Source organism: Penicillium verhagenii (assembly GCF_028828195.1).
Source record: "Penicillium verhagenii strain IBT 33310 chromosome Unknown utg000009l_segment0_segment0, whole genome shotgun sequence".
Taxonomy (NCBI): domain Eukaryota; kingdom Fungi; phylum Ascomycota; class Eurotiomycetes; order Eurotiales; family Aspergillaceae; genus Penicillium; species Penicillium verhagenii.
In genome coordinates, this window is record NW_026643173.1 from 205136 (window position 1) to 226575 (window position 21440).

Here is a 21440-nt window from a genome sequence, read left to right on the forward strand (position 1 = left end):
CATCGGCAATCGAGGCTCGGATTCAGGTACCCGGGAAGGAAAAAAATATCGACCTTCAAATGCACCAAAGATCAAAACAAATGACCCCGAGGACATGAATCCATTTATCCAGCAGCGGGCCGCCAAGGCCTGGCACCGCATTGGCCTTGTCTCTTCATTACCGGAACTCGAGAATGACGACGGCTACCGGATGGCCCCGAAATGCAAAGCTTTCAGCATTCCGAAGGATGGAACAACAGACCCTCTGGCTCCAGAAGAAGCGGACCTAGATTTCTCATTCGACCTGAAGGAACAGGTGCTTGTATTCAAATACAAAGGGAAAGTCCATGCCGTTGATCACGTAAGTGTTAGGAAGATACTATATACAAAGTACGAAGCAAACTGACCAGTCGAAACAGCAATGTCCACATTCATCATTCCCTCTATCACAGGGAAAGCTGTTTGACATTGAAGACTTCGGGATCAAACTCAGTACCGGACTTACATGTCCCAAGCATGGCTGGTCGTTCGATCTTTTCACTGGCAAGGGAGACCGAGGAAATTACAACCTCAAAATCTGGGAGATAGAGCTGCGAGATCCCCCACCAGCCGATGAAACCTCTGAGGATGATAAAGAAGTCTGGGTGAGACGTAAGCAGCGAATGGGTTGATATGACCTGTCAACTTTTCGATTCCACCCATTGAATAAGCAACTCGAACGATCAATGCAAGTCAGTTAAGCCATCCTTGCCAGTTGGTGACGCAGGTGCCCAACATTGAATGAAGATGATGCCTACTTCCAGGCATTATGGGGGCAATGGCCAATCTGGACATGTGAAAGAGCCTGGAGTCTGGACTGCCAGGCCGAATGAGTGCATGCTGATTCCTGAACATTGATGAATAGTACCTATCAGGTGGAGCGCTGGCGTTTTTCTTCTTCTTGATTTATGCACTCCCTTCAAATGTCCTTTTTTCCACGTTAAGATACACCATTTGCATCATGTATATGGACATCCATGGGTTTCATATATACTTGAAATTATTGAAAACCCTTGAAGCATGCATGTAACCGTCCCTGCATTCACTATCTCACGTACTATACTTTAAATTGGCGGTGGCCCCCCGAAACAGGGCGGTGTGCAAGTTCTGCCTCGAGGTCCAGCCTAATTTTTGGATCTCTGGAGTTAGGATTCAACCCAACCCTTTAACCAGACACAACGCGAAATTAACTTCGTCTCAAGAGACGGACCAAGTCAATATGGAGGGTGTGTATCGTAAAAAAAAATTATTGAAATTTCGACTGTTCCCCCTACTTACATTCATCCGCTCTAGTTGACCAGTCGCCTAAAATCAAGTCCACCGTGGACGGCGCGAACAAAAAAAAGAAGTCGGGCAAGTCCCATAACACGGAACCCACTTCTTCCGCACCAGAACCAACTGATCTGGCTTCCTCTGCGCTTAAACATGACCAGTCGGCTCGAGAGAAGAAGCGAAAGCGGAATTTAGAATCGGGCGACAATAAGCAAAAGAAGCACAAGCACCGTTCAACTGAGAATGTGGTGGGAAATGGCGATCCCTCGCTCTATCCTGCAGAGCATGAACAAGCTCAAGCTCAGCCCGATGAACCTGCTGCGCCAGCAAAGGAACCCTCACAGCTTGTCGCAAATAGCATAGAGACCTCCACCCAAGAGGCCGATGCAATCAAACGCCCGAGCACTGGGAAACCCAAAAAGATACGCGGGTCTCGGCTTGGTGGAAAGAACAACATGAAGGTTGGCTTCTTCGTCAAGGAGGAAGTTGAGATACTGGAGTCGTTCAAGGTCAATTTCTGCAACATTCACGGCTTCACCGATCACAAGAAATTCGACGAAATGATTCAGCACTCCGAGCGTGAAGGCGGCGACTGGCCGTGTCCTGCGGACGCATGCTCCAAGACCGAGTTTTGGAGTCAAATTTACGAGCTTGTCCCCGATCGAGACCGCCGATCCCTGTATCGGTTCATGCGACGACACTTCCAGGACTCAACACAGAAGCCGCACGAATGGACGGAAGAACAAGATAAAGAGCTTGTTTCACTCATGACCCAACACCCTGGCAAATGGGCGTACGTTGCCAAGCTTGTTGGTCGCAGCGATGACGATGTCACGCAGCGCTGGAAGAATCAGCTTGAACATCGAGAGAAGATGAACCGAGGCAAATGGAGCGAAGAAGAACTGCGGTCCCTACTAGACGAAATTCAGAAGGTTTGGAACACTGTCTACGACATGGAAGGTGATGCCGCTGGAAAGGACATGTATGAGTTGGCAGAAAAACATCTCCGATGGGGTGTCGTGAGCGACGCCTTGGGAAATGTGCGATCGCGCCAGCAATGCGCCGACAAATGGCGAAAAATGAGAAGATCCGTGGATATCAGGCGGGCTTCTGGCGAACATGATGCCGTTTTTGACCCCGTCGAGGCAGCAAACAAGCGTACTCGATGGGGCTCGACATCAGTTACCCCCAAGAGCTCATTCTTTGTTAATGACGACGACGACGACGACGAAGATGAGAATGATGCAGACACCAAGGGTGATAAGGAAACATCTGGCCCCATCAATGGCCTTGGAATCTTTCCAAACATTCCCTCTCTGCCCGCTCCAGAGACGAAGCCATTGCCAAAGGTACCAGCTTCCTCACAACAGAACTCCGAGCAGGCCGTTCAGGCCGAAGACGAGCAGGTTGAAGTGCACTCCCCAGCCACCTCGAAGCCGAAGAGCGCCAAAAAGGTCAGTTCAAAGAAACACAAAAACTCCCAAGTGGAGGAGACTGCCGAACCCGGACCCGAACCCGAACCTCTCCCCGAACTTGAAAAGGACTCTGAACCCGAAACTCAACTTTCACCTGATGCCATCGCAAAGGCTGAACGAAGAGCCGAGCGAAAGGCGCTCAAAAAGGCCGAGAAGGAGAAGAAGAAGAAAGAGCGACGAGAACGCGATGAAGCCGAAAATATTGTAGATGAGACTCAAGAGACTGCCGCCGCGATCGACGATAGCCCCAAGAAAGAAAAGAAGAAGGAGAAGGAGAAGAAGGACAAGAAGAAAAGAAAATCACTTCTCGCTGCAGCTGGAACTGAAGCTGAAGTTGAAGCGGCGGAGTCCACTCCCACTTCTTCCAAGAAGAAGAGGAAGCACAAGTCTATGGATATGAATGGTGCTGATACCGAAACGCACGCCCCGACCGACTCTCAAAAGAAGAAAAAGAGGAAATCTACTCACGGGGTGGCAGAGTAACGGGGCTGGTTCTCCAGGCTGTGAACGAGATCAAGACCTGATCGAATGCGGACGCGAATATTACTAGCACTTTGTATGTGTATCTCACGATGTAAAATGGGAATATCTATTCTGGCTGATCAATTGTCCTATGGGGCAACTTATTTGTAAGAAATTGGAATGCTTCCAAAGTCTTGGGCTCCAGTTGGGCCATATGCAAAACCCCAGACAGTAGCAAAGAGGTTTTAAGCACCAATTGAGTCATTATGCTACATACAATAGACATCGCTTAGAAACAAGAACTTCAAATGTTTATCCATCTATAGCTCATCCTTCCGTTCTTCACCATCATCATTCTGCCCCATAAACTCAACCTCCTTCTCAGCCGAAAGCCTTTTCGCCAATGCAGCAATCTCATCATCATAAACAGTCCACTCAGGAACTTGTCTCCTAGCCCGCTCCAACTTAGGTTCCTTCGTCAAAGGATTATTACAGAGGTCAATAGTTCTTGCCGATGCCAAATCCTCATCAGCACACCAAGTCTCACACCACAGCCACTCTTGCGGCAAACTATGGATAGGGATATGATGCTGCATATGATTCGGCAGGTCTTGATCAAGGTTACTCAAACTATTAGGATCAGCCGAAAGCATCTGGTACTGTCCACGCAACCGATCACCAGCTGCCAGTTCCCTGAAGCGGTTCAGATCAACCACATAAAGCGCAGAAATATGATACGGCCGGCCCCGCAGATAGGTATTCCAGTATCCCTGTTTCCAGAAACGGAAGCCTTCCATCTCAGTGCGCGAGTCGCCCATAGGTGTGAAGCCGTACGGTGCGCCTTGGAGATCATGGCTGACAAGATCGTACATGTCGGTTCGGACGATCTGGTCCGCGTCCACGAAGATAACTTTTTCAAGGGACAGCGGGAAAAGGACGTCCAGGAAAAGCATCTTGTAGCCCCAGATTTCGCGCTGTTTCTCGGTCTGGGCGCGAAGCCAGTGGGGCCATTTGTATGTGACCATTTCGTAGGCAAAGCCATATTCGGCTGCGAGGTGGGGGAGGAAATCGCGGAAGGAGGGGGAGAGGAATTGCTCGATGAACCAGAACTTGACGGTGTGCTTTGTGTTGCGCATGACGGAGACCATCATGATGTTAAGCATGCGTTCATAGAGGTGGCCGCTGGCTACAGAGAAGATGTTGATGTCGGCGTGCTTCTCTGAAGATTTGGAACCGACACCAACGCTAGATAGGACGCCGGAAGCGAAGCTTAGGCCCTTTGATACGAGGCCCATTGCCGAGCCGGACTGCTGGCCTGTTTCTAGGACGTCTTCTGTCTCATAGCCTGCCTTGCGGGAGAGACGGGGAAAGAGAGTGCGGCCTTGGAATGAGAGCAGGGTGACTTCTTTGCTGTTCTCACCGGCTCGTGGGTGGTCCTCTGAGCCACCAACGCTTTCAAGGTCGAAAATCTTCTCACTGCGACCAGGCTTGAGATTGATCTGCCAAAGACCTGGCTGTGCCTTGAATTGGAAGTAGCCCAAGTTGGCCATGATGAGGGTATCGGCAAAGTGAGGGTTTTGCTCAGTGCCCAGGATGAGCTGGACGCCGCGTGGTGCGGTCTTAGTAGTAAGGTCGCGGGAGTGGCCCTCAATCAGAATGTGCTCCAGGGCATAAATGGCATCCACGTTAGCCTCGGCTTTAAGTGAGCTGAGCTTGATGTTGTCCAGATCATGTATGGAGTCCTGGGGTGCGACAAGCCATGAGCTGGGCACATCCATGCCCAGAGTGAGCAAGGCCTCAACAGGCAATCCAGAGAAAGAAGCCTGAGGACGCGATAGAGCTCCATCGCTGGTAAAAGTGGGCTCCGAATCAAGGACATAGCGGTAGAATCGCTTGACGGGTAGCTCTTTGATCTCCTCTTTAGGATTTAAGAAGATCTTCAGCTGGACACCAGCTAGTTCAGACAGAACTTTGAGGATAGGAAGCCATCTCTGAGCCACCTCAGATGCAGGGTCAAGGACAACAGCAACATTGATCGAAGGATCTTCAGAGTTGGAAACAGTGATGACAGAGTGATCCGTTCTCCAGTTACCAGAAACATCCATTCTATAATCGGGTGTGTTTTCAAACATTCCTTCTGGAATATCTGAAGTTGTCGATTGAGCAACCAGTGATGTAAGCTTAGCAAGTTCAAGGGGTGTAGAGACCTTTGATTCCAACTTGAGGTCCTTCACGATCTTTGCGACGGGATCAATGCGCTTGCCATGCTCATATGCGATGAGCTGAGCCATCTCCTCTACACTAATATCGTGCCCTGGTGATAGTCCCACGACTCTGCCGTTGACGATAAGAGCGATGGAAGACAATTTAAGGCCAAGATTCTCGATGAGGTTCCGGTGGCTGGCAAGGTGACTTGTGTTGTCCAATAATGGGCCCTTGGACGAATCATCCAGTGAGCTGAGGGTAGCGAGAAGTTCGTCGATGCTTTCACCCTCAGCGAGCGCCTTTTCAATCTTTTCAAAATTAGAATCACTTCCAGCATCGACAGCACCGCTGTGTAGCAACAGAAGCTCCACTTCTTCATGGGCCTTTCGGAGACTCAGGGCATCAGTCAATATCTTCAGTCCATCTGCCGACTCGAAGTTTGCCACGACAATAGTGTGCACGGTCTCCAGTACGTCCTTGTTAGATGGAATACGAGGAATGCCGGCCAGAACTTCTGGATCCGATCCAAAGACACCGCCAAGATCCCTCATCAACACACTCTTGGGGTCTTCGGGCATCAAGAAAGTGTTGCGTCTCTCAAATGCCGCCGCTAAGAAGAACGCTGGTAGCCAAGCGGTCTCTTCGAAGACTCCCTCAGCGATACCCTGCACGACCAATTTCAAATCCTTGCTGATTTGCATGCTCATTTCCTGCATCCAGTTGCCCTCACGGGAGATTGGAATTCCATTGACCAGGAAATGAGGGTCATCAGTATTAAGGCTCAAACGAGCCTGGTACTTGCATGCACGGTCTGCTATGGCGGTATAGTGCTCACTCTTTAGAACATCGTCCAGGGACATTGCTTCCTTGTTTGACTTTGGCGTCCGCTCCTTGGTCACAGAGGCGAAAACGGCTTTATCTGGGCTCCATGCCTTCGTCTTGGCAGCCGACTGGGACAATAGAGATTAGCATACAATCAAAAAGAGATGAACAGTGAGCGAAAGGGCAAGTCTCACCTCCTCCAAATATTGAATAAAGGCGGAGAGTCCAAAGGTGTCCTGAAGATAGTGTGCTACTTTGAGCTGCGCAAAAGACTCTGGTGACGACGCCATAGGTACTAGACCAAATCTGACAGGAATTCCGCGCTTAATGAAAGTCAAAATCTGTTGGAGAACCAAGAGCATATCCTCCTGTTTTGACAAATCGACTGGAACAACAACATTTTGCAAGTCACGGCCCACTGGCGGCAACTGGCCGGGGTAGGCATTCTGGACATATGCTTGCAGGTCACTAGGCCACTCCTGGTATCTAGAGTCCTTCTCAAGATTGTTCAACCAAATGATCACCTCGCCGCCATCCAATGCATCGCGATAGTCGTATCTTTGCGCAAACTCATCTGCATTCGCTTCCGCCAGCAAAGGGTGTGATAGGAGCTTCACAGCATCCTGGGCAGAGAAGCCCAGTTCCTGGAACTTCTCAATCAACTTGCGCTCGCGACGAAGATGGTCAAGAAGGGAGAAAGCGTCAATCTGACGCTGGTCAATCTGGACACCATTAATCCACATCATGTTAGCACCGGCAGGGATCATCCGTGCCCGGTTTGCACGGATTTCTCTCTTCAGCGGCACAGAAGCGTTGTGAGCAGCCACCGCCGATGAATACTTGGGGAAGTTTTGAGAAAGTTTGATCAAAGTATCAAGTGGATTCTCGCTGTCCCGAACATAGGCTGCGGTGTTCCAGCCCAATCTCGAAACCTCCGAGGCCGAGAGAGGCCGCAGGTCATCTGGGGAGTCCTCCTTCAATTCTTCCAGAGAGCCTTCCAGGATATCTTCATTGTTTCCTCGCAGCTCCGCATCTCGATCATCAATGACAATATAGTCCGTTCGCTTCAAAGCTAGTTCCACGCCGTATCCTGGGACAAACAGCGGACGAGGATCCAGGTGCTGAGGCGGACGGTAACGTACACGGTATGAAATTTGTCCTTCTTTGGCCATATCGGTCAAGGTCTCATGAAATTCCTTGAACATAGGGTCGGATATATCTGCATATAACACAGTAGGAGGTAATGATGCATCGCCCAAGACTCGATCAAAGGCAAGTTCTCTAGGATCTCTGTTGCCATAACATCGCAAGTCAGTCCAAATTCGACATTACAATGCCTCTCCATCTTGTGCTTACAATTCGCCTTGGACATCTTGCTGCGCTCGCTCCATAGCGGAAGAACAATACTGCTTCCCATCGGAATGAACCCAAACTGGACAGACTGCATCTTGGGCCACCATCAACGAGTGCTGAACAGAGGTGTTATAATACTGATAATGCGCCTGAATTCGTGGCGCAGATGATCGAACCGCAAGGGACAATTTAAAGGAGGAAAGGGCTTCGGCGGTGCGGAGATGGCCATCTTCATGGACGACCTGCAAGAAGCGGTCGTAGAGTGCCTTTTCCGTAGCGGCATCTTCAAAGGCTCCATCGGCGACGCGATCAAGTAATGGGAAGTAGGATGTGGCGTTTTCCTCTGCAGCGGACTCACTATTCGTATGATATATGTTAATACTGTTTGTCCTTGGGCCTGTTGGCATCATCGAAGCTCTGGAGGGTATTGGGCCTACAGTAGTTCCACGAGATATGGGGATGCATCAAAAGATGCTTGAAGAGCGACGTTCACAGATGGGCTAGCATTGGCTAACCAGCCTGGAAGTATGGCGGCGATGGCGGCGTACCAACGCCATGACTGGAGGGATTTGGAGGTCCGCATGCTGCCGCGGGGACAGCAACAAAGTGTTATGGGGTATAGGGACTAGGCCCCGTGAGAAATCAAGGTAGAATGGATCTCTCAGGGGTGAATTGAGCCCAAGTCTGTGGAAATTGAGATTGAAGAACAAATAACCAGCCTTACAGGCGACAGAGCCGCTCAAAACACAGTAAAGAGCCCTGTGGATCTGGACACTTGGTTACTATCTTATCTCTTATCGCAGCTCCTACGGTACTCAGTGCGGCAACATGTGCAGTCCGATAAAGATGCCTTATTGTTTACTACTAGTATATAGAACTAGTAGTGGTTACTAGAATCCATTTAATGATTTTATAATGTACACATAGTAGGGACAAGGATAGAGAAGAGTGTTTTTCAAAAATAATTTTAAGATTTTTATTTGGTTTTTTGTCTGATTTTTTGTATAATGATAATTGAATCCAGTTCAATCTGTGCCCAGCTGCTGGGAGGGTCTTTTTTTTGTAAATCCATAACGACATTATTTCGTGATAGAACGTTCCACGCGCCCGACTTTTGGCTCCGATGCCATGCAATAGCCTTGCTTGCGCCGAATAACTCCGAATAAAAAAAAAGATAAAATCAAAAGGGAAAGAAAAAAAGTCAACAAACACGCATCCCCAGAGTATGCAACCCGGTCTTTCGTCAATGTGAAGAAACAAGACAAATAATGTCCAGAGAGAACAACACGAGAAAAGAGAAAACGCAACATATGGTGGAGTAGATGGTCAGTCCAGGATCCAGGCATTAAATGTCAAGTCGAGTCAGAAAGGAAGGTGTGTCATTGCCTCACAGGGCATGGGGGGTGGAATCGTGTGTCTGCGAGGTTTTGCGACTCGTAGCTTCACCAATCAAACGGCGGCGCTTCTGCTCATCGATTTCAAAGTAAGAACTTTCGTAACTATCCCGGCTATTAGGCCGCATGCCAAGGGCAGTGGTAGATTTCATTTTCTTCAAGTTTTTGGTCTTGCTGCCGAGACCCAATCGGCGAATTTCAGTGGCCAAGCGCTCCATAGCCGAACCAGTGGACTTGGCAGGGGTGGTGTTGTTAGGGATAGGAAAATGGGGAAGAGGCTTCTCCTGGGAGCTCTCCGAGATGCTGAAATTGCCAGTGGACGAAGTAAAGCTGATGCCGGAGTCGACTTTGCGACCCTTGGGGCGATGGGTGGATTGAGGGGATTGAACCTCGAGGGAAGTCGGCTCAAGGATCAAGACACATTCGTCGATCATCTCCTGTGCCATTGTCAGGTAGTTCTCGACAGATTCGCGGACAATAGGCCAGCTGGTCTCTTCGCCCGCAGGAGCACCCTGGCGGAGGACCGGAGTCAAGATTTCACAGCCCTTGTCTCCGACGGCGTGGATCCAAGTGAAAAACCCGGTGCGCTGCACCTTGAGGATGTGGTGGGTCAATTGGGCGGTCGGTGTAGGGGTCGAATCCGAGACAGGCGGGAAGAGGGTATTGAGCAGGGCAATGTGAGCGACTTTGTTGGTGGGGTCAAGCATCATTTCGTTAATCAAGGTCTGGACGAAAACAAGAAGAAAATGTTAGTTCTCGGCTGAGACGAATGAGGAGGGGGGTGAAATTATAGACCAAAACATACCCAACGACGCAAGCCGACGTAAATCTGGGTGTACAAAGCCTCCATGTGGCGGCCTTTGCTCTTCATGGCCTCCAGCCAAGAAATGACACCTGGGTAGTTCAAGGCCAGGCCGGACTGAAGAGGGTCTTCGACATCAGCACGAGTGATATTGAGGCGCTGGGTGACATTGAGGAGCTCTTTTGTCCAGCGACATTGCAGGTCCTTCAAGTAATCCAGAGCAGTCAAGGCTTGGGGGAAATCCACCAGATCGAGGTCGGCGACCCAAACACGGCGCAAGAAAGAGACCAAGAAGGCGGGGGGGAGGGTGCAGGGCTGCGATGGCAGGCGAGAGATTTGGTAAATGAGCTGGGAACGAAAGTCGGCACCAGCATCGACGGAGTCATCGGACTGAGAAGACTTGGTGGAGGTAGAGCTGCGCGGGGAGAAGGCGGTCTCCGGGTTACGGTTGGCGTTGGGGTTCTTGGCGGGATTGCAATTGATGGTGTACATGGTGCGGAGGGGGATTTCGTAGGAGTTTGGGTAACGATGACAATGATCAAAGATCCAGGCCAGGCCGCGACCATTAGGACTATCCAAAGACGAGTCCGACATGATTGAGAAAAAAGAAAAGAATCGCGTTGATGACAGGAAAGTTGGGGGATTATGGATGAAGTTCAGGAAGCGGAACCAGACACATAAGTACAACGCAGTTGACCAGTGTTGATTTCCAAGCGGGCTGCTGGGGGGAAATTCCAACCACTTTTCTCTCGCGAATCACGGGGTAAGTGCGGTGTTGAGTGATGGAGTGAGGCCGCGCAAGGTATGCAGCAATTGTAATGGAACAGAAAAAAAGTACCGAATACCAGATTAGAGTCGAAAGGTCGCACTGTGCATAATCCGCCGGGGAAGTGGCAAACAGAGTGGCTGACGTGTCTCAGATGGGATGGTTTTTAAGGAGGAAATTGGTTTTTTTTGAAGATACCCTTGCAGATATGATTCTCAGATGCAGGCGAATGATTCGATGTCAATCAGCCGCGGCAAAAGTAGGATCACAGACAAGGTAAGACAATAGAAGAGAAAGTAGGAGAAAAAGAATGGTTGTCTTAATGACGAAGATGATTGAAACAGACAAGAAAAGAAGGGATATGGGGGGAGGAGAGAAGGGAAGAGGGAAATGTGGAGGGGAAGCAAGTTAATTAAGGTGATGGTGATCTCTTGTCACTTGTGTGTAGAGAGAAGCTCCACCGGGGACGTTTTGGCCAGAGAGTCTGGACTTTTTGGACATTTCAAGTTGAATTGTGTTATTATCTTTTATTATTATTTTTTATTTATTTTCTAACTATTTTTTTTTATTATTTCCGCTCCTTTCGACGTCTGCAATCAACCGTTGGCTTTCCGTCTTTCCGTCCACTTGGAATCTCCACTTGATATCCACATTCCCCCACTCTGCGCCTGCCGCTAAACCGCTTTTCCAGCTCGCTTGTCCTCCGGAGCTCTAGTCTGAGATGCATCCGAAGGTCTTTTTTAATTTTTAATTTTTTTTATTTTCTTTTTTTAAATTTTTTTTTTGGACACATTCTACGGATGAAATCATAGACTCGGAAACTCGGACTCGTGTGCATATTCCTCTAATCTTACTCTATCCCATCTCAACCCCGGTCCCCTTTGAACATCCCTGTCCGGGGAGGCTCCGTCAAAGAGGGGAAAAGAGAAGCAGTTCGAAACGCGGCACACGCCTCACACGCCTCACGCGTCCCGGCATAACTTTTAACCTTTACCTGTCCATCATGGTGGTAATCGTGGCTACCTGAACACAGTTACGCATGATCTACAGCACTGTATGTACTCTGTCCACATGTACAGATTTATATGCAAATATAGATCAAAGTTTGGAGGATTCGTCAGTTGAGGCAAAAACACGGTCTCTCCGTGTTGATTTTCTTGTGGGGTGGACACGCAATATCCGAGCCTTGCAGCGCCACTTCGGCCACTGCCACTCTTACTGAACAAAGACGTTGGAGGAGTCAAAAGTCAAACCTCTGACAGGTAAAAGAAAAAAAAAAAAAAAAGAGAAGAAAAAAAAAAGTACGTTTTCCAAGGGACTTGAGATCACATAGGTCACTTTCACTTTCTCTTTCTCTTTTTCTTTCTTCCACAATAAACAACCACAAGCAGCAGCCTGAACCATGGAATCAAACTGCCACATTCCCCGCTCCAATAAAAGAGCCTCGGGGTCATGGTGGATCGTTTCACAACTAGTCAACTTGTCAACTTTCACATTTGTCGATACTACTAGTACACATGGACATCCCTATATCAATACAACCTCAATACAACTTCAATATCAAGCAAATCAAGCAATCCTTTCTTTCAAATATTCCAAACAAGAAGCATGGAAGAAACCCCCTCAATAGCATGCACGAGCTGACCTCGTGGGTCAATTGGAACAGGACCTTCCAAATCCAGCAGTGGAGCCCAGATCCACCCGTGAAAGAGTCCAGATCTGATCATCCGGCATTCATTCCCCCTTCATCTTGGAGAAAAAGCGTCATTTTTTAGCTTCTATCTTATTACGGAGTATCTTCGTCCCAATCTTAGTGGATCCCACCCTTTCCATCGGGTCAAAGATCACGTTGGATTCAAGCTAATCTAAATCCTCTTAGACGGCGATCATGGCATCATGGCATCAAAGGCCCCTGAACCCTCGGGAACCTTTAATTCCCAAGTGCGAGGTTCTCGGGTAAAGACCGCGATCCGATTCACCTTCCATCTGTCCCATCTCCTTAATGCCGATGACCAGTTCGAGTTCGAGGGGAAATGATGTTGTACTAAGAGGCCCGTGGCACTTTGATGTTTGGGATTCTTTTTTCCTTTTTTCCTTATTTCCTTATTTCCAATCTTTCTGATTCTATTTTGCCTTTGCCTCTTTTTTTTTTTTTTTTTTTTGCTTTTGCCTTGTTTCTTCCTGTCGGACATCGGAGATTCGACGCTTCCTTCTCCCGAGGCACCTTGTGAAACCGTCACCAGTGCAGAAATTTACCCAGGTGGAGAGAAAGATCACCCTTCAAATTGGGAATTAGACCTGTCCCATTTGTTATTGAAGTTTGTATTGATTTTTGGGCGCGGGTCAATTGTGCACGTCCCGGTATTCCGGCACAAAATTCCAACTTATCCAAGTCTTTTCTTTGCCTTGCTCCGTGCGCTATCATTATTATGTTTTATCTTTTTCTACTTTTTGTTTACTTTTGTGACAGGACTTGCCTCCCCCTTTCGGCATCTCTGTTCCTAACTTTCCAGTCTGCGGGGCTGAAATCACGGAGATCGCGGTCAAGTAGCCTTATCGGCATTCCTAGGCTACCGGATACCTGCATAGGCGTCATCCTTGTTTATTTTATTTTATTTTGGAGGGGCACTGCCTGCTCACCTTGGCACGGTTTTTCCACTAATTCGAACTCTCACGGCAAAAGGTGATTCTTTTAGTTCTTTCTCCGGTGCAGATGTGGGACAAATAGAAATAAAGAAAGTTAAAAGCCACATTGCATAACATTAGGGAGATCCAATGACATATCAGCTTAGCCCTGCGAAGAACTATGTACAATTTTACACATCGTCCACCTTCTCGATCGAGTATACTTCCAACTCGGCAATCATAGTATGGGCAGGCACGGTCACACAGATCGGGAACCCGCCGTAGTCCGGATCCTCATTCGGCATCATAGCGAAGATCCCACTCCGCGTCTCATCCCCATTCAACACTCGCAGCGTGCGTAGCTCCCCCGTCTCTTTGTTCACCACCTTCTTCTCCCGGAAAGTCAGGAAACCAGTGAAACTCGATGTTGGCGACAGTGCCTTCGCCCGCACTTGGAATCCCCACCCGATTAAGAGGAATCGAGGCCCACCCAGATGGATAACCATGCCAGCACCAGATCCTGGCTTTCCAAAGACAAAGCATCGCTCGATGGTGATCTCATAGCCACCCCATGACTTGACCACCGGCTTGGAGGTATCAACGTTACCCCCATCTCCTGACAACTCATCAAAGTAAAACCCAACGGAGGCATCGGGACGAGTTTGCGCCTCGAGCACCAGCGGAGCCACAGACTGCAACAGGCCGTAATGTTTGGTGAATGGATTTGTAGCGGGCACCTGCGTATCAATACCAAAGGGGGAGACCCCAATAGCTTGATACGATCCATAAGCCACCCAGATCCGTCTCGCACCGTACTCATCACGTCGTTGCTCGGGAATGAACAGCGGTTGGTTTCGGTGGCGGTATTTGTGACAGGAACTGCTGTAGTCATTTAGGTAGACATCTGGCGCGATGAAATCCAGTGACGGCGCAAACTGCTGCCAAATATCGAGGACATTGCTGGTGCCTCCCCCCGACGGGTAATCGCCTGGATTGCCGCCTCCGCCGACTACGACGGGGAAGTCGTTGTCACCGTCCTTGTCGACGTAGTTTTGCCAGACATTTGTATAGAGTGGGAGAGGATACTCATTTTTACCGGCTGAGGCGACCTGGTTGACGTATTTCGCATAGTGATATGCCATAAACAGCTCGTCTGTGTGTGGGCCTTCACCGAAGACTTGTGTCCATGTTCCGGATCGAGTTGTTTGTGACTTGAGATGGGTCAAGTTTGCTTTTAGGTCCGGGTGAAGGTGGTCCCAATCTTGGACAAGGAATTGCAGGAGATCTGTCGGCACTGGTTCGATAAAGCGCTTCTCTGCTGCGGCAGACCCGTCTCGAGAATCGCCTAGAAGACCTGTCTCATTCTCGACCTGCACCATGAGTACAGTAGAGTGTGCGCCATCTACCTCTTTCAGGTGGCTTAGAAGACGTGCAAAGGCCTTTGCATCTGCTCTGACGCCTTCTTCGTGGAAGATCGACAGGAGGTCACCAGTCTTTAGCACGCCGCCGGCTTGTCGCAGCTTTGCTCGCGGGAATCTTCTGGTGTTGGTCTTGACCCATGACGGGACATAGGTGGAGATACCGTTCTTGAATGATCCAAACCACAATAATACTAGGTGCAAGCCATGCTTCCTTGCGCCCAGAATTACCTTGTCCACTTCAGCAAAATTAAACTGATCCTCAACAGGCTCCAGATCTTCCCAGGTGACACACCCGAGCACGGTATTGACATTTGTATCGACAAGCTTCTGCCAAGCAGGTTCCATAAACTCAGCCGAGGTCATAGAAGAGTTCTGCAGCTCACCAGCAAGGGCGAGAAACGGCTTGCCATGAACGATAAGCTGGGTGGCAGACCCTGTCTGCCGGAGATGAGGAATGGAGGGAGACAATGTCATGATTGCAGCAATGAATGATTCTCCCTTCAACTTTGGAAAAATAAAATATGTTTCCAAAGGTCTGAATGGATCTGTTTTTGCTGCAGACAATATCCCTCTTTTTATACCTGCTCGTCCCCCTCTATGTACCCCTCATCGCAACCCCCACCATTGCGATAAATCATCAATGGAACCACCCGGAAGAAAGTATGAGCATGGCAAAAATGGAATGCATACCAAGTAACCAAGATGCATCATGAATCGGGCCTAATGTTGCTTGATTGGTTGATATCCCGCTCCGAAAACCCGCCGGAAAAGATGATTTCCCAGGGTTGCGGGAATGAACCCTTTCCATTGGCTTATATCCCGCATCAAAACCATGAGGCACCTTTTCCGCAGACGCGTTGCCAAATTTGGAAGAAACCCGGGGTACAGGAAACCTTACATACCTGGACCATTGAATGATTGCAAGATGGGGAGATGATGGGGAGACGTATGCCTTGTTGATGGCTTAAATAGAGGCTTGCTGGCCGAAATGATATATCTTTCGGTCAATTCATTCTTCATTACTGGACGGTGGACATCTGGAGGAATAGTACAACACAATTACTTTGACCTGTCAAACATTGAAATGGACGACAAAGAAGACTTCAAGGAAGGTCAAGGGGTGGTTGCTCATTCAGAATTTACTGAACCAAGCACGAACAATGTTTCTGTGATATTCCCTGAGGTGACTTGGTGGAAGCACCCTGGGCTACGTAAATTGTACATCATGATGCCGCTTTTGTTCTTGGGTGTGTGATCCGTGGTATCCTATATCAGATGAGAGCCTGGGGCGACTAATTCTCAGACATATCCAGGATCCTCGACGAACGGATATGATGGCTCTCTATTAAATGGATTGCAGACCATGACACCGTGGGAAGACTGTAAGGATATCCAACAATGAACCATGGGGTACTTTAAGCCTGACTGAACCTTTAGATTTCAACAACCCCAGTGGCTCGGAATTAGGTCTCTTCACCGCAATCCAAAATATCGGCGGATTCTGCTCGTTATTCTTCGGTAAATACTTGGTCAAATACTTGGTCCTCCAACTTCTGACTATGCTCCCTGCTGAGATCTAAAACGCAGCTTCATACATGGCTGATATATTTGGACGGAAAAGAGGAGTGGCCATCGGACTGGTGATTCTCTTCGTCGGAACCTTGATTCAAGTCGTTCCATCTGTCAACTCCAGCATGTTTCTTGCAGGGAGGTTCCTTGTTGGCCTTGGGTAAAACTGTTCCTTTCTCGCATGTGTAGAACAGATCAATCATTGACCTTTTCAGATCCAACATAAGTCAGACATCTGCGCCGCTACTCATCACCGAACTAGCACACCCTCAACACCGCGGAAAGTTAACAACAATGTACAATACACTATGGTATGTGGGAGCGATTGTTGCGGCCTGGACTGTCTTTGGTACGATCAAGTATACATCGGAGGCAGCATGGCGGATCCCCGTGGCCATGCAGGCAGCCATGCCGGTCATTCAGTTCTGTGGTATATGGTTTGTTCCCGAAAGTCCCCGTTGGCTCTGTGCAAAGGATCGCCCTGATGAGGCATTTGATGTCTTAGTCAAAGTAAGTTCCTAGACATTGGCGAGCGTGAACCAGCCTTTGACGACTCTGTAACAGTATCACGCAAGTGGAGACAGACAGGACCCATTCTGCGCATTTGAGTTCCAGGAGATCCAGGAGACCATCCGCAGAGAAAAGGAAAATTCAAACGACGGATGGATGGTCCTAGTTCAAACACCTGGTAATCGCAAACGGCTACTACTCATTGTACTCACTGCATTTTTCTCGCAGTGTTCGGGTAATGGATTGGTGTCGTACTATATTCACGATATTCTAGAGTCTGTTGGGATCGAGTCCTCCTATAATCAGTCAATGATCAATGGCGCTCTCACAATATGGTGTTTTCTAGTCGCAATCGGCACATCTGCTTTCCTCGTGGATGTTCTCGGCAGACGAATGTTGTTCATGATCGCTGGACTTGGAATGTTGATAAGCTTCAGTATATGGACTGGGTATGATATCTTCCTACTGGATGGTGGAGATGAACTAAGGCTAAATCAAATACAGATGCTCGGCTGTATACGAGAAGACCGGTAATAAGAGTGCTGGAAGCACGGTCATCGCGATGATCTTCCTCTTTTATGGGGCGGCCGGGTTTGCCTGGCCTGGTCTGACGATCGCTTATACAGCCGAGATCCTCCCATTCAATATTCGAGCCAAAGGTCTCACAGTCACTATGGCTGTTACAGCAGCATCATCGGTGTTCAACCAATATGTCAACCCAATAGGTCTGGAGTCGTTGCAGTGGCGGTTTTATTTTGTGTATATTGCCATATTAGTGATAGAGTGTTTATGCATTTGGTTCTTATTCGTGGAGACAAAAGGCCCGACTTTGGAGGAAATTGCAGAACTGTTTGATGGGGAGGATGCCAATGTGGCTGGAAATGGGTTGGCGCTGCGACCGGAAGCAAAAGCCGTGGATTCATGGAAAGCTTGAGATCAAAGAGGAATATTCTCGTGTTACGGCCGAAGCATTGACAGAGCATCACTAGCGAACTTTCCGCGCTCTTCCAGATCGAATGTGACTGGTTGTTCAACCTCATCACCCATGGGTAAAGCATGCTGCAAGAGGAACTTGACGATCCATCTGTCTACTGTGTATGTCGTATCCATAGATTGCATACAGACTTTCTGAAATGTAAACAAGCGTTCCATCTGTTCTTTCGTTAGCCATTGAATTCAAACTAATTTCAAATCTGCGGCTTCTCACCATTAAATCAACACCAGGCCAATATTGTTTCAATTTGAGAAGTGTCTGAAAATTGGAGAAAAGTCTCTCTTTTGCATCAATTACTTCAGACTGGTTTCCAAACAAGAGCGTATGGAGCAATGCAGATGATGACACGACTGTCATGTGTGCAACAATTAGGTAGACTGCTTCACAGTCTGGGGTCTCTTGAGAAGCTCTCAGTAGATCACTGAAGGATGTCGCATGATATTTGCAACGGGCGACAAACATTGTTCGGTTGACAGTCTGGGCGGAAGTTTGGTCAAAGTATGGGAAATATAGTAGAGTTGCATAATGGTGGTATCCCAAATGAAGGGCTACGAACGCTCGCCCGAGGCCCATATCGGCATGTTGCCTCAAGTTATCCGGAGTGAATTTTAGACTCTGTGGCAGTTCGTGAACGAACCGCTCGAACCTTTGCGCTAGGTCTTGAGTTATCATTTCCGCCTGTGCTTCTTCCAATAGTCCACTTGCTAATTTCTGATGAAGATTTTGAATATGGCCAAAGATTCGAGCAAGAACCACCATATGCCCCCAGAGACCAGGTCCAGAACGAGAAACACTTGTGACCCTTTGTCCTGGTTTCAAAGACCAGAATTCGATTTCTGCCATGGGCAGGCGATGTTGATCATCATTAAACTGTCTTGGTAAGTCAAGTCCTGCCGATGACCACTGATCAATCATATACAAGGACCACCATGTTCTTATTTTGATCTCCTGGATGATGCTGTCTTCTGTTGCATTTGACTCGGGCAAGTGGAGGATATGCGCCATTCGAAAGGCAATACCTAATATTCCGATATGCAATTAGTCTCTGACCTGCAAATATGACCAGCCAACCCACCAAAGAAAATACCCTCCGTTGCAGATTGAGCTTCTGCACCGCACAGATTAGCAACCAAAATACTCGCGTGGATGTTATCCAGGCATGGAACATCGATGTTCATCTTCAGAAGGTATTTGGCTTTTAAGAATAATATACCAGCGCTCTGACGAACCGCTTCCTCATCAGATAAACTTCCAAACATTATCCCAGTCAGCACGAGTTTTGAGAATTGTTAGATCCTTTATCTCTAAGCGGCTTACCGGGCTGCAAGTGCCATAATCCCATAGAGCACTGCCGGTGGAAGCGATTCATCGCTCACTCGTTCTTTCAGGAGAGCTGGATGAAACAAAGTGTGTGGCTTGTCATGAATGCAATTCAAGTAAAGATCCACCAGTCGATCGCGAACGTCATGTGTCAAACCTGGAACTTCCAGAGAACTGCCCTCACTGCAATGTTCAGTGCTAGGTAGGAGATGCCTCTGTGGTTTCTGTTTTTGTTCTGTGAGAGAGCATGGTTTACTCTGCCTCAGGCACTGTTGACAGGGCTTCCCCGCTTGCTCTGCCGTACATCTGCGCTTGCCAATTCGGCATTGTCGGCAGGACTTGGAGACTTTCATCGGTTGAGAGAGATTTATCAGAGAAATTGATATAACATTTATTATGGGTCAAGATCAAATCCAGTCTTAGTCGATTTGATATCAATTATAAGCCAAGGTTTGAGAATCCAAGATCATTGCTCAAGAGTCAAGGTTACCCCATAGTGTGGATTCCAGATGTCCAGACTCCAGACCCTCGGCTATTTTCAGCACTTTATCCGAACATTGAACAAACTATGTCAACTGGTATATCCCGAAACTTGAACTCCCGTCAGCTAAAGGACGGATTTCGAAGAGTCTATTGGAAAATGAACACTGATATATGTTTCAATGTTTGCAAAACCCTCTGGAATCCTGTTTTCTCTCCATATCGAAATGCAAAGTAAGCAGTAGACTACCACTGAGATTTGGATTGCAACTTCGCATACATGTCATTGGTCATCATCTCCCTGTGTGTAGTGATCAAGTACCTATCTCACTTTTTCCACCAAACTACAATAATCAATCTACCAGTTGACGGATAATCTATTGATTCTGGTGATGTTCATTCTCATTTAAGGTGATCATTGGACCCACTCGGGAACTGGAGCCCTCTCTGCACTACGCCGCCCGGCAGAAAATAAGTGATAAGATCTCTAGTCTAACACCCACAACATTCTCAAGACATCTATCGGCCTCAAGATGGGTAAAGGTCCATTGGAGCGGAAGCTCCAGTTTGAGAAGAAGAACACGGATCTTGTCAAGCTACCAAAATGTTCGTGAACATATCACCACTGACCCTGACCCTCAATCTAGCTTGAAGACTAACCACTGGGCTTACAGATGCCAAAGTTGAAAAGCGCCCTATCCCTCATGCTCCTGTCGCCTCTCCCTACGCAGGTACATCAGTACCAAAGTTTGTCTATGTCTCAACAGGCACACCTTTCATGAGCGCCGTGAAGCGCGTCCAGAAACTCCTCCGACACGCCGAGAAGCGTGCGACAGCCAACATCGACCTTGAAGACACGCGCAAAACAGAACAGCAGAAGCTTGCAGAGCTGGCCAAAATTTCAGACAAGCGAGAAGAAGTCTTTGTGAAGGCTACAGGGCGGGCAATCGAGAAGGTGCTCAAGTTGGGCAAATGGTTCGAGGAGAAGGACACTGAGTATGCTGTCCGATTAACTACCGGCAGCGTGCTTGTGGTGGATGATGTTGTTGAGGACGAAGAAAAGAAGGAGTTGGAGATGCAGAAACAGCAGCGCTCGTCCAAAGCCGAGTCAGGTCCCGAAAAGCAGGATCAGGAAACATCTAAGGCCGCTGTGAAGAAACGAAAGCGTCAGACCCCCGATGTGCCCGATGATGCTGAACTTCCTGAGACGCGCACACGATGGATCAAAATGGTTGAAGTTGCCGTGAGTCTCAAGTGATGAGACACGATCAGCGGACGTTAATATCACCGTGTCCGCGCCTCTATCTCCAAATCAACTCATACCGTCCATGCGACATTTATTGGTACAAGCAACTCGTCAGAATCTATTCAGCCTTGATTTTCATACAACGGTGCTTCAGGTCAAGGCCTGCAAGCAAGACCAAAGATGATTTTCAAACATATGGCCTTGGGTTCCTCACACCGCCGCCGAGATACCCCAAACAGCGACTTAAGAGTTGACATCACTACCGGTTCCACCTCATAATTGTGATACCGATCAGAATACAAGACATGCGGCCCTGGTGTGGGTATTACAACCAGACTTCGATGTTATAAAGTCCTGGGCCTTTACGTCGTTTTATGGGCAAGATGCCCTTCTATGCGGTTAGGAAATATCACTTTCCACTTCAAATGAGACCGAAATACATTTTGGTAATTAAAATCAATCAGCCCTGAAGGGTTATTTGAATACATGGCCCGATTCAATTTAACTTTCATAATCGTGTATTGATCACGTAGTACATTGATGGATGAAAGTACCTAATCGCCTACTAGTTAACTGCCGAGGCTGGTATGAAAACACCAACAGCACAAAATTCCATAAAATATTCCCATAACCACAGGATATAAGTGATATAGACACCAAAATCTAGCAAATACATGAAGTTGAAGATAAAAAAAATGTAAAAATC

The 21440-nt window shown here is 48.1% G+C and overlaps 7 protein-coding genes across 7 annotated transcripts; 3 read left to right on the forward strand and 4 right to left on the reverse strand.

Moving 5' to 3' along the window:
- Positions 1–94: 94 nt before the first annotated feature.
- Positions 95–3248, forward strand: N7466_009147 (MYB DNA-binding domain protein; the record flags this gene model as incomplete). The annotated part of the gene is made up of 3 exons (XM_057168536.1): positions 95–340; positions 432–630; positions 1312–3248. The coding sequence occupies 3 exons, from the start codon at positions 95–97 to the stop codon at positions 3246–3248; spliced, it is 2382 nt and encodes a 793-aa protein (XP_057017242.1).
- A 299-nt stretch (positions 3249–3547) lies between these two features.
- Positions 3548–8190, reverse strand: N7466_009148 (putative UDP-glucose:glycoprotein glucosyltransferase; the record flags this gene model as incomplete). Its single annotated transcript, XM_057168537.1, has 4 exons — positions 3548–6382; positions 6449–7544; positions 7611–7964; positions 8045–8190. The coding sequence occupies 4 exons, from the start codon at positions 8188–8190 to the stop codon at positions 3548–3550; spliced, it is 4431 nt and encodes a 1476-aa protein (XP_057017243.1).
- Positions 8191–8994: 804 nt separating this feature from the next.
- N7466_009149 (uncharacterized protein) lies at positions 8995–10397 on the reverse strand (the record flags this gene model as incomplete). Its single annotated transcript, XM_057168538.1, has 2 exons — positions 8995–9726; positions 9807–10397. The coding sequence occupies 2 exons, from the start codon at positions 10395–10397 to the stop codon at positions 8995–8997; spliced, it is 1323 nt and encodes a 440-aa protein (XP_057017244.1).
- Positions 10398–13385: 2988 nt separating this feature from the next.
- Positions 13386–15089, reverse strand: N7466_009150 (putative beta-galactosidase; the record flags this gene model as incomplete). The annotated part of the gene is made up of 1 exon (XM_057168539.1): positions 13386–15089. The coding sequence occupies one exon, from the start codon at positions 15087–15089 to the stop codon at positions 13386–13388; it is 1704 nt and encodes a 567-aa protein (XP_057017245.1).
- A 610-nt stretch (positions 15090–15699) lies between these two features.
- N7466_009151 (uncharacterized protein) lies at positions 15700–17628 on the forward strand (the record flags this gene model as incomplete). The annotated part of the gene is made up of 7 exons (XM_057168540.1): positions 15700–15862; positions 15929–15997; positions 16053–16133; positions 16203–16344; positions 16400–16694; positions 16749–17143; positions 17199–17628. 7 exons carry the CDS (start codon positions 15700–15702, stop codon positions 17626–17628), a joined length of 1575 nt encoding a protein of 524 aa, XP_057017246.1.
- A 23-nt stretch (positions 17629–17651) lies between these two features.
- Positions 17652–18947, reverse strand: N7466_009152 (fungal specific transcription factor domain-containing protein; the record flags this gene model as incomplete). The annotated part of the gene is made up of 3 exons (XM_057168541.1): positions 17652–17822; positions 17902–18707; positions 18776–18947. 3 exons carry the CDS (start codon positions 18945–18947, stop codon positions 17652–17654), a joined length of 1149 nt encoding a protein of 382 aa, XP_057017247.1.
- A 1074-nt stretch (positions 18948–20021) lies between these two features.
- Positions 20022–20746, forward strand: N7466_009153 (ribonuclease P subunit p20 family protein; the record flags this gene model as incomplete). Its single annotated transcript, XM_057168542.1, has 2 exons — positions 20022–20094; positions 20163–20746. The coding sequence occupies 2 exons, from the start codon at positions 20022–20024 to the stop codon at positions 20744–20746; spliced, it is 657 nt and encodes a 218-aa protein (XP_057017248.1).
- Positions 20747–21440: the final 694 nt, after the last annotated feature.